This window comes from Carassius auratus, unplaced genomic scaffold (assembly GCF_003368295.1).
Source record: "Carassius auratus strain Wakin unplaced genomic scaffold, ASM336829v1 scaf_tig00035627, whole genome shotgun sequence".
Classification (NCBI taxonomy): domain Eukaryota; kingdom Metazoa; phylum Chordata; class Actinopteri; order Cypriniformes; family Cyprinidae; genus Carassius; species Carassius auratus.
This window is the reverse complement of record NW_020526247.1, coordinates 1-13,161: the sequence shown is the minus strand read 5'-3', so window position 1 is coordinate 13,161 and position 13,161 is coordinate 1. Positions and strand designations below refer to the sequence as shown.

The 13,161-nt window shown below is 36.1% G+C and overlaps 1 protein-coding gene across 2 annotated transcripts in view; it reads right to left on the bottom strand.

Moving 5' to 3' along the window:
- Positions 1–6,535, bottom strand: part of LOC113082033 (transcription factor E2-alpha-like) — a 37,601-nt gene extending 31,066 nt beyond the window's left edge. For both annotated transcript variants that reach the window (XM_026253950.1, XM_026253951.1), the window contains exons 1-3: positions 5,980–6,535; positions 3,697–3,835; positions 2,714–2,777 (exon numbers count right to left, since the gene is read on the bottom strand). In XM_026253950.1, the coding sequence (XP_026109735.1) occupies positions 2,714–2,777; positions 3,697–3,750 (118 nt within the window). In that variant the 5' untranslated portion in view covers positions 3,751–3,835; positions 5,980–6,535. The remainder of the gene's footprint in view (positions 1–2,713; positions 2,778–3,696; positions 3,836–5,979) is intronic.
- Positions 6,536–13,161: the final 6,626 nt, after the last annotated feature.

Below are 13,161 nucleotides of genomic sequence, written 5' to 3'. Positions count from 1 at the left end.
GTACCTTATATATATCTGGATGCATTCTGTATCAGAGATCTAGACATTTGATGAGTGAGAGCAGGTTGTAGTTGATGAATCACTGCAGTCGAGAGTCATGTTGTGTCATCCTGAGCAACACGCTACCTGCCCGCACAGACACGCTAATTACACGCCACAATAGAGGCGTTAAACACAGCCACGGAAGAGTTTCTGTCCCGAGGGGATCGTGAGCGAGTCGGTGAGCTCACAGTGACTCAGGACACACACATTCACACACAGAGACACCAGAGCTGTAATTATGAGGAGAGAAACACCGAGCCGAACGAGTCACACTTGAGTCACGGGCTACAAGGGTCCCAGATCCCCAAAACACTGCGTTCAGAAGACACCGCCTCTGAAACAAACACCGTTCATTACTAGCTCTCGCTCCAGGTGACTCTTCTATTTAGTCTGCATATCAGAAGTCTTCGTGTATATTATATTAGTTTTGTTATTAGGGATGCATGGTATATTAAATAATCAATATGTGTGACGAATGTAGTGATGTAAAATCAAGAAACACAGTTCACTTTGACATAAGCGGTTAATTAGACTAGTTAGCATTTAGCTTCTTGCAGCTAGCATTTTCAATCAGCTGTTTGAGGACTCAAAGGAACTCAGCTGCTGAATGTCGTCAAAAAGCTGAACTTTTCTGCACTGCACAGGAAGATCAGTTTTCTTTCCTATTCATGAAAACTCTTTGCATTTCTCAGTATTTTTAACACAAGTTCTGCTGTTATAAATATCAAACTTGTTCTCAGTTTCAGGTGCTCAGTAAATGAAACCGTGGCCCGTGAGACACGCAAAAGGCCCCTTCAAACTTCAGAGCAAATCCTTTTTCTCACTGCATATTTGTGCCAAAAAACCTGATAACCTCCCACTCAAATCCACACAGAATGTCAAACGATCGACTAATGAATTAACGAAGCACAAACACTGGGCAGGACGCTTTTCAAAGTCACAAAAAACAAAGCATGTGATTTCAAACACTAGATTAAACCAAAAACCAGGGATTTTTCATGTCACTCTGATTGTGTGACTGACTTTCATCAGAAAAACTCAAAAGAAGATATTCTGAGAAACGATGGAGTCTACACAACATTGGACTTTCATTGACAACTAATGGGAATTATGAAATCCAATTTATTATTTCGCATTTTAATTTTACCAACTTCTTCAGATTAATGGTTATATAAAATGTTAGCAATCAGAAATCATGTATAATTAATTGAATTAAGAACTACTAAATTTCTAGGGCCCTATGGAACCATTTTTATTGTTTTCCCAAAAATATATATATTTTTTCCTCAAAAATGTATTTACTATTTAAGATTCCGTTATAATTATTTTAGAAGATTTCAGTAGTTAAAAAGCATGTGTAATTAACTGAAATCATAATGTATAAAAGAAGAACTAGTAAAATTTTTAAAATAATAAAATTTTCAGGGCCCCTATGGAACCAGTTTTATTTTTATCCAAAATTCCATTAATTTTTTTTTAACCATATTCAATTTAAATAATAAAAAAGTGTTTAATCATTTTATAAATAATTTAATTTATAATTTTTCACAACAGTGTGGCTCTAAGAAATGTTTGATTTTTTTTTTTAATCTGTTTTTTGTTTTTATTTTTCTGGATTCATGATTTAAAACAAACTTATTATTGAAAAAAAACAGTGATGATCAGATTAAGGCATAATTTTTTTTTAATATTTGAAAGTTTATTTAAATGACAATTTAAAGCATTATTTTAATTTTGTGTATACTAAAGTGTGCAATATTTCTTAAATAGTAAACATTTCAAATTTTATATTATCATTAATACTTTTAGGAGAATATTTTACTACACACCAATAACATACTTCACAATTCACAGTAATGCGTCACAAATTCCTCAAGTTAAACCTAACTTTTATTTTGGCAGGTTGCTTTGAACACTGACACACAACAAGCAGACTTCAAATTAAAAGTCCTCTTCCAGTTTAATACTTACAGACACAAGTCCATATCGCAAATTGATTAAGCCCAATTTTTTATTAATTTATTTTAAAATTTGCCAAATTGTGCATTACACAGTTTACAACTAGCAGGAAAATACATTTTGTGTTTCAGATGACTACAAAATTATATACAACTAAATAAAACCCCTCTACTTAAGTTAAATGTGACACTGCAAAATAAAACACCGTTCCTTCTAAATTAAATCACGTGACTGTAAACGGCAAAAAGTCACCCGAACATATTCAGTTTGGTCAGATTCACCCAAAAACCTCGAATTTCCATCAAAAAGAATCTGATTTTGGACTCCGTTCTGGAGTGTGACGGTGCAGAGCAGAAAGGGGGTTGTTTTGCATGTTGTTTTAATGTTTGTTGACATTGTTCGCAGGGGTGAGAGGACGACTATCATTTCCCATCATCCCCTCCTCCCTCGTGATGGAGGGGCGACAGCTGAGAACATGAAACAGCGAGAGAGAATGACGAGGATCAAACAGGCCTCGCAAACACTCGGACTCTAACGACATCGACACGTGTGCAGCGAAAGAATGCTCGAGATGCCGGATTTACCATGTTAACATCCATCTGCAGATTACATCAGATTCTCTGTACCCTGAACCAGTCGTTTCTATAATCAGAGTATAGCAGTAACAAAAGTCATGTTTGGGGTTAAGATGAGCAAATTTAAAAGTGCCTACCATACTGACTGCTGGGTAAAGTAGGGCCTCTGTTCTTCCCGTTCGACACAGGAAGAGGAATCAACTATAGAAGAGAGAACAAATGATATCAGCTGAGAAAATACCCACCATAGCTATAAAATAACAACATTAATAATAAACAATACATTATATGCACATAACCAATCTTTTACATCAAAGTTAAAAAATTACTTTTTTAATTAGTTTTTTTTTTAACACACAAATATACATCTATACAAACCTGGAAAAAAAGAATATAAAAGAATATATATATATATATATATATATATATATATATATATATATACACACTTGTTTGTTTTATATTCTTTTTTCCAGGTTTGCAAATTATTATTTTTTAACAATTATATTTATTCATTTAGCAGACACTTTTATCCAAATTAAACAGTTTTATTTACTAAATAATCTACTAAGTAATAAAATTAATAAAAGTTAACAATTTAAGGAAGTGTATATCTTAAAAAAATAGATATTACTTGAAACTATACAAATGTGAACTGAATAAAATTTAAAAAAAAAATGCAAGGTAACATTTATCACTAATTTAGTTTAACATGATGTACTAAAATAAGCTTAAACTCAAAAATAATAAATACTGTATTGGTGTATATAAAAAGCAAAAACTACAAAAAAAATGGCAAAAACACATTAAAATTACCAAAGCTTTAACTAAAATAAAAATATAAAATATTTAACTTTTCAAAATTGTAATACTATCTAATCTACAATAGTATAAGTAACACAAGTGTATATTCACACACAAAAACATTCAAAGACATTTTTTTCTCCATTTACATTTCCACATACATCTCAATTATGAAGCAAAATAAAATCACGTGCATGGCCTGACAACCAATCATAATGCAGCACAGCCTCATGCACCTTATTGCATTTCACACCGCTTCACATTTGATGTCAACTACCCATGAATGTCTTTTATTAAAAAAAAAAACAAGACTTACAAGACTGAAATCCAGCAGGTCGTTCAGCTCCATGTCGGTCCCCACCGTCGCCATCCTGGTCCTGTGTGCTCTTGATCTGCTTCTCTCGCTCAAACGTCTCTCTCTTTCTCTCGCTCTCAGCTCAAACAGGTTTATGATCCTGCAGGGAAGGAGATGCATAATGGACAAACGTACTTTCAGATCATCTCTATATATCTCTGGGTCTAGTAATTAAATCTGACATGAATGCGTATGATCCAAAATAATCGGGCTGCTGCTTCCATCTGAAGAACTACTCTACAGACCGGCTTTAATAGAGTGTTTTCCCAGAATGCACCACATCTGAACTCGGTTAACCACCCAAAAAGAGACCACCTGCGATTCTCCAATCCAGACGCTCGAGAAATAACCACCCACTTACCCACACCTAGACTACGGGAACTAGTTAGTTAACAATGATTCCTGGAATTAAACAATGTTTATTTCTACACATACTTGGGTTGCAAACTTTTATATATGGTATTTTTTTTCTATGCAATACATGCATTGCTCTTGAATAATATGCTTTGGGAAGACAGATGTCATGTAACCAGTTCACCAGTTAAAACAAAGTGCTGTGATTTTACACTTTTCCTTAATTCATGAAGCAACTCATCAGCACTGCATCACACAGACACGAGAAAAGTGAGAAGCCTTATCCAAAAATACTTTCGTCATCAGCCCCGCGCCAATAACACCTTCACTGGATCATAATCAACACCTCCATTGATGATCAACAGGTAGATGACCGTGAAACAATAAAGATCACAAATACTGCAATGAAGCCAGCTCAAAAAAATGCTTTATTCGGCATCTGGGATGCACAGTTCACACTGACAAAAGAACATCACAAAGATGTAGCATGATTATACTGTGCCGTTTTTGAAGGAAGTCTCACCAAGGCTGGCTAAGGCTAAAATCAGTAATATTGTGAAATACTATTAACTGTTTTCTATTCGAATCCCTGTTAAAATGTGATGCATTTCTGTGATGCTCCGCTGTATTTTCAGCATCATTACTCCAGTGTCACGTGATCTTCAGAAATCAGAATAATATGATGATTTACTGCTCAAGAAACATTTCTGATTACAGTAATGTACATGGAAATACCATGGTTTTGAGGGTAAATAACATTGGACATAAAATACCCAAAACTACTACCCCATTTTTGAAATTACAAATGTAGACACCATGGAATTCTAGGTTTATACATTTCAAAAGAGTGTTTTAAATTATGTTTATGGACATGTATTTTCACTTGAACTGATGTTTGTGACATTCGTGTTACATGGCATCAGTGTGTGACCATCATTTGGAGTCGTTTTGGAGATGTCATGACTTGTTGTATCATGGAAATATTAAAAAATACACCACATGGACATTCAGCACCACTATGCATAAACAAACATTATATATAAAAGCTCCATCTGATACATCACTGAGCCATTGAATTATCACAGTACTTTCTAAAACACGTGCAACTGCAGGATTAGAGATCTAACATCCAAAAGATGAAAATACCCCATAGGACTCCACACAAGCATGATCAGCAACAGGCCGAAAACACATGAAGACTTTAGGCCACGTTCACCCTAGACCCCCCCCCACCCCCAACCTCTCCAACACAAAGAAACACACGGTCCTCGACACAAAGTTTGAAAACTACACAACGACCAGAAACACTCCATATGGGAGAATAAAGATAAAGAGAGCATGCAAACACCTAAACTAGTTTCCCAGACAGGAAAAGATGGGAAATCCATTCCCGAAAGTGTAAAAGGGAACAGTTATTTCTTCAAAAACCCAAATAAACAGAGCAGGACATTAGAAGAACTGCAAACAGGAGGAAACTAATAACACAACAAATGCAAAACACTTCGCAGATGACTTAATATTAAACCCAAGTGCAAACTTTTATCTTTTATAACATAAAAAAAAAAAACTTTAAATTCCCACATTGCAGAAAATATGCACGTGAAAGATTTGGTAGATGTCTAACAAAGTTGTAAAAACCGAATCACTGTTGTAAAAATACAGCTATACGGGGGTTTTAAACTTGACATTGTTTCCAGTATTGAACAAAGAAGCCGTTTCCTCTGGACTCGAACCCCGCACACACACACACACACACACCGAAGCTCATAGACAAAACACTTCACACACATTTGCCGTGCAACAAAAGTTAATTAATCCCAACAGACGCGTTAAAGTCAAAAACACGCACGTTTTCGAGCGTAAAATCCGACAAACGTTGTAAATACTCACCGTTTCTCACGTCACGCGCGCGGCATCCAGCGGGAGAGAAACGCGCTTCAGCCCGAGAGGAAAAACACAAAAGTTGGGGGACAAAAATTTCCCCCTCCGCGTCTCAGATCCCGCTTAATCACGGTGTAAAACGCCTCCTATTTCCCGAGAAACACGAACAGTCCTGGTCGAGAGTTGTTACAATGTAACCGCGCTCAAATGTAACTCTGTCTAGAGTTATATTCTAATTCTTCTGAGCGCTACAAATGTAACATCTCATCTTCCGAGGAGACATTTTAGCACCGTCCACATTGTCAGCTGCAACAGTGTATCCCTCCGCGCAGAGGGGAGACGTTATAGCGGTGTCCGATTTCAAACGCCCAAAAAACTAGGACTGCGTTTATGACGCGATTACTTTGAGATTTACCGTACACTCAACGTAAATAAACTGCGAAATAATGCGGACAATAGTATATCTAAATTTATCGTGATATGAGAAGGATTTTGCTGTAAAATGCGCCGTACTAGACTAGCGCGCGGAATGAGACGACGCACCGTTAAAGACCGACGGACTGAGAAACAGTGCGAAATGGAGCGATAAGACCCACCGAGCCGGCCAATAGGGTTCCAGAACGTTTGATTGACACATTCAACGGCCAATGAATATCTTTGTACCACTAAAGCCAACCCTCTCTTCCCTGCACCCTACCTAGGTTTTAAAAGAATGGCAACAGGAAGCCATGGAATACTGTGTATTTATGTGTTTTACGCAAAACATTTAACGCTAAATTCAACGGTAGAATCGTGATCGCAGAAACTCAGATTTGTTAAAAATGTGTCCGAATCAAATCAAAATGTTACAGAACGATCACAGTTCGGCACATGAAAAATAAAATAGGCTATAGCATACCGACAAATGTACCATGGTGTTACCAAGCTGTTCTTTGGAATATCGTGTAAACATGAGTGTAAATAAACGTGTTAACCGCTTAAAACCATGATATGTTATTTGAAACCCCTTGTACACCCACACTTCAAAAAAAAAAAAAAGAAAAAAAAAGGTAAAAAGGTTTAAATATATATGCTAAATATGTGCTGTAAACTGAAACTCAATTAAATATTTTTTTTTAAATTGAAAATATATTTAGTTTCAACCTACACATAACGCAATGTATTTTAGAGGGGAGAAAATATATTTCCAATCTTACAGCTTTTAAATATATATATTTCAAAAATGGCCAAAAAAGATTAATGTAGAAAGCATATTTAGCTAAATATATTTTAAAACATTTTTTAGTAAAATTTTTTATATATGTGTATTTTTATATATATTTACAAATATTTCTGCAAAAAAAAAAAAAAATATATATATATATATATATATATATATATATATATATATATATATATATATATATATATATTCCACAACGGTGCTTTATTCTTTAGATAAATAATACAATACATAAACTGAGTTTATACCCATTTATATACCTATTTATCCCACATTCCCCTTGTATAGTAAAAATGGCTCTTATTTGAGAAAACGTGATATATTGATAATAAACCTGTTTATTTTATTCTCTTTGTTAAAACAGCACGTTGGTGTAAAGGCAGCTTCCTAAATCTATCTTCGATTCGGAGAGCAGACACCTTGGATAATCTAAAATGAGCAATAATCAGAACTGAAGTGAAGCGAAGCAAATGGCTTGTGGATGGAGGTGTGAACAGGACTTTCAGGGGGCAGGAAAGAAGAGGAAGCGACGACATTTGGTGTTGTGGTGGGAAAACAGAAGCTCCACCTCAGCCCTTTAACCGGTGTTTTTTGAGGTCACTGTGGTGCAGAAGTACTCCAGGGGAGAGATTAATATGAACAAACAGCGGCCTGATGATTCATATGTGTAATATATCTGTCCTCAGGTGTTGACAGTCAAACAGTGGCATTTAAAAGTGAAAATGAGTCCAGGTAAACACTGACATTAAAGTCAACACACAAAATCAAAATTCAACCTTTTTACGTTCTTGATTCAAGGTCTGACTGTGAACGAATCATCAGTTTTCCTTCATAATCGTTCATCAAAATATAATATCTGTTTTCATGTATTTTATTGTTGTCAAGAAACTGAAATAACAGAAATAAGCCAGAGGACAAGTTATCTAGTCTTAATAATAATCTCAAAAATGCTAACGTTTTAGTTGGACGTTTTTTTAAATGTTATGGACGTTCTAAAGCAACATTTAAAAAACATTTAATGTTTGCAAAATGATAGCATTCAGAAATAAGGATTTCATCACTTACTGGGAACGTTTGCTTAATGTTCTCAGAACATGTTTTTGTTTGCTGGAAATATTCCTGAACAGGGATAATAACTCCTTTTCAGCTGACGTCAATCTGAGCCAAAACTGACAGCCAAATAACTATTTATGGACACAGTTCACAGTTAAATGATTCAAATCAAGTTCCTCTCTTCATTTTGTCTTATTGGATTCGCTCATTAATACGTTACATTACAGATGCGGCTCAGATAATGTTACAAATCGGTGAAGATTATATTATGGCATGACATTACCTGATCCAGCAACATCAAACCTAGTTTGAAACATTTAAGTCATAAATAGCTCTTTCTGGCGTTTAAAGTTTAGTAGATGAAGAGTAAGTGAAGCAGGTCAGGTTTAGTGCTGTATTTATGGAAAGAGACGAGACAGACAGTGGAACACTAATCCACTGAAACACAAACACAGACGCTAAAAGAGGCCTGTCAATCAGTTTAACCCTACACTGAATAGAGCTGTGTGTGAGAATTTAACCCTGCGTGCATGAGGATTTACTAACTTTTTCATCATGTTGTCTTCTTCAGTGAACAGACAATATATAATACTTTGTTTCAGTCACATCAGGTAACTCAGTGTAAATCAAAATAAATAAGTGAAATAAAATAATTCAGGATATACACAATTTTATTTAATTAAATGTTTGTAATTACGTTTTTATTTATATAATTATTATACCATGCTAAAAAAATATTTTCATTCACATTTATTATTTTTTTCTAAATAATTGATGTATTTTTTGCAATTTATTTAATAAATTTCATTTGTATTTTTTAATACCAAACTAAACATGCATTTTTTTAAACTAAATTAAAAACCGACACAAAAAAGGTAATATAAAAAAAGTAAATGTAATATAAATTAAACTTTTCCGATCAAAATTATTATTTACTTTATTATGATTATTTTAAGTTTTAATAAAATATTATTTTTATTCATAATTTGTATGCATTAAATTTTAACATTATTTTTAGTTGTATTTTTATTTATACAATTATACCATTTATAAAACAGACGAACAATGACGAAAGCTAAATCTAAAACTACACAGATAAATACATTTGTACATTGGTGACATGCATATACTGTATATGCCAATTCATAAATGCTATTATTAACTCAAAATGCTAAATTATTATTATTCATTTATTTTTTTTGTGTTTATAGAAAAATACCATGCTAAACATGGTATAATTCTATTATTACACCATAAATCTTTTTTATTAAAATTCTATTCATAGAATTATAGCATGCTAAACCTATATTTCATATTTTGCATATGATAGCAATGCTAAATGATGTGCTGGCCAAAGCAAGCACGCTTCACAAATAACATCCCTGCTCGCACAACTTGATCTCCAGGTCTGTGACGAGTGCTGATGTTTATACTCACCTTCAGCCGACATCAGCAGGCGCCGCGGCTCCGAGCCGTCCACGCTTGACTATAGCTGCTGTATTGAGTCGATGGGCCTGCGGACGCTCAGGACTGAATGCAGGGCCAGCTGCGTCTGGCATCAAGTGCATTCATCTCAGGGTTTGGAGAGCATCGAGCAGGATTAACTAACTGAAAGCATCCGCCAATACCATCGAAACCATGGCAACCAGCACCTCGCACAACCAACGCATACAACAGACGAGATACGCTGAACTGTACAGATAAGGGTCAAAAAACACAAGACACACATGATGAGACGGTCCTGTGATATCTGGAGACGGACCGAGGCAGCTGTGCACAACATGAATGGACTGATGATTGCACACACACACAAAAAGACCAATTAAAATGGAACTGCACAATCCTTGAGTTGATAAACACACACCTGACAGAAGAATGTCATTCAGAATAATGCTGCATTTCTCAAATCACGTGTACAACATGCATTGATCAAGAGAAAATAATAGTTCACCCAACAATGAACATTTGCTGAAAATGCGCTTAACCGCAGTCCGTCAAAGATTGGGGTGAGTTTGTGTCTTCATCAGGTTTGGGGAAATAGCATTGCATCGGTGTCTCAGCAATGGATGCTCTGCAGTGAATGGGTGCCGTCAGAATCAGAGTCCAAACAGCTGATAAAAAAAAAGTTGAGCAGTTGAGCTATCTTCTCAAGACATTGACTGATGGACTGGAGTGCTGTGGATTATTGTGATGTTTTTTATCAGACTCTCATTCTGACGGCACCCATTCACTGCAGAGCATCCATTGATGAGACACTGATGCAATGCTTCATTTCTACAAACCTGATGAAGAAACAAACTCTTAATCTTAATCTTAATATTAATCTTGCATGGCTTGAGGGTGAAGAGATTCTCAGCAAATTTTCATTTCTGGTTAAACTGTTCCTTGAAGAGCATAAATAAAAAGCATTCAGATATGTTTTGCAAATGACTTCCAAAACAGCATCTCCGGAAGAAAAATGCATTACGAATTAAGTGAGAAACAGACTATTTTTCTTTTACCTCATGACTTTAGCACAGAAGAAAGCATGGATATGTTGGTCTTACAATATGCAAATATCAAGTCACATATAACTAGCATTTTTTACAATACAGATTGCTTCACAGAAACAAACAAGAAACTTTCAGCTCTAAGGAAGATAATGATGTCATTATTCAGTTCAATAACATGATACAAAGTTCATCAACAAATTTGACTCTACAGACACCAATAGCATCTTAATTCAGCTCAATTCAGATTCAATGTTGATTCAGTTCGGTTCAGCAACAGTGTTGCAAAGCTCATCAATTATGAAACATTCAACTCAATTCAGTTTGGTTTTGTTCTCATCTAACAGTCAAATCTCTAGTATTAGAAAATATGAATTGTATTTAAACTCAAAAGTTCATGATATTGCTGAAAGGAAGTCTGTCAGACAGGTATCTGTGCACCTGAGAGTGCAAAGTCATATCACAGTGGTGGGCTTTCCAGCCTGAAACCCTCAAGCAGACTTACTGCGAACAGGAAAGCAGCGTTACGTGACCCAGATCAAACCCTCGACTGCCTACACACATCTGAGAGAGCTTCACACACCTCATCAATGCATTCCCCTCGTTTGCAGTGCATTATTTACAAAACCCTATTTTACTTCTATAAGTCGGCGTATTCCTGAGTGGATTATGATTGGTCAGGTGTGGTGAGGTGAGGTGTGTTTGATATCAGAGCTGACAGTGTTAATGCTGTGGGGTGATTGTGCACCTGCTTCTAGAGAATCTCGACTTTGATGATACGCTGGCAGTCGTGTCTCTGGGCTCGTGGTTTATGTTTCTCAAGAAAAACTAACCAGCGTCGAGAGGGACAGCACACACACACATGCAGCGAGACCACCGCACAAACAACTTCAAAGGGGCTTTTTCTTGCTCTAATTCACACACACACACACACACACACACACACACACACACACACACACACACACACGTACAACTTCCTCTGACACTTGCAGATATTAGTCAAGACATCGCATATGCATCCTCGTCCCGCAGGTTGGGAGGGATTTTCAAGGTACAAATGAGAAAGTAAACAGGTTTGTGCATTTCCTGGTGAAAACTCACTGAACGTTGTGCAAATGTTAGGAAAACGTTATTTCTGTGTTTTTTCTTGAGTAGACAGTACGAACACCAGTGGAACATTTCATTTGATCATATTCCCAACATTCCTATAAGGTTTTGCTAATACTCCCATATAAGGGGAACATTGTATCAGTTTGTGAAGATTATGGGAACGTTACATTTTGAATGTCTTCTGAACATTCCGAAACAAATAGTTACATTTAAAAAACATCACATACACTTCCAACCGACGAGAGTTCCGAGAACAATGTGTAAATAATGTTTTTAACGTTTTCAGAACATTATTAAACATAACTTTGAAGGAACGTCCCATAACGTTACTGAAGAACGTTAACGGTCTGCAAATTGATTTTTTAATGTTTTTTTTTAATTAGTAACATTTAAAAAATGTTAGATTAGCATTTTAGAAAAAAGTTCAGATCGTGTTAAAACGACATGACTTGATAATGTATGTTCAGAACGTTTCCTGTCAGCTGGGTGTTTGCAGAGGGTTGTTGTTGTGTTTTTTTACAGGTCCTGCACCGGTGCATCTCTACGATCGTCTGCTCTGTAGATCTGACTCCGCTTGTGAAGGATTGTTTTACGTTCAGTAAAACACACAACACACATGATCTGATGAATCCAGCATCTCAAGCACTCATGGAGAGAAGCAGAGGTCGATCTGTCTCTCCGAGCAGATGTCAGCGTCCTCAGGCTGGGTTTTGTCAGCTGTCCTGTACGCCGGGGTTCCCTCGATGTCGTTTTTGGGGAGAGCCGGTGTATCTGAACACCCACGCTCAGGTTACAGTACACGACACACACTTCCTGAACACACACTCCTGCAGCTCGACACACAGCTACTGTGCAACGCTGCGGTCGCGGCGGCGCTGATGAGGAGAGGAAGTGTGTGTGTGTGTGTCAAAGCAGTGTGTGTTATCAGCTCCATTAAAGCGTTTACAGCAGCTTTCACTACGGGCCGAAGCACAAGCAGAAAAACTCAATACACTGCATGACCTTTGACCTGGTTTGCAGGCTGGATGCATCAGCACTAATTGCACAGTCAGATTTAAGTCGACAGATTTCACTGATTCTGATTCTATCCAGTCATCTGATTTATTAAACACGTTTTGAGCCAGTTTTTGAACACATATTGGTTACATTTGTCACGCGTCTGTTGCATCTGCTGTTCGGGATGACCTGAAATTCTGTTGAAAACGCGTCAGCTTTCACGTTTAGTGTTTTCGTATTACAAGTTATATGTTTGAATATGCAAATAAAACATTATCTCATTATACATATTTGCACTCATCTTGCATACATTTCAAA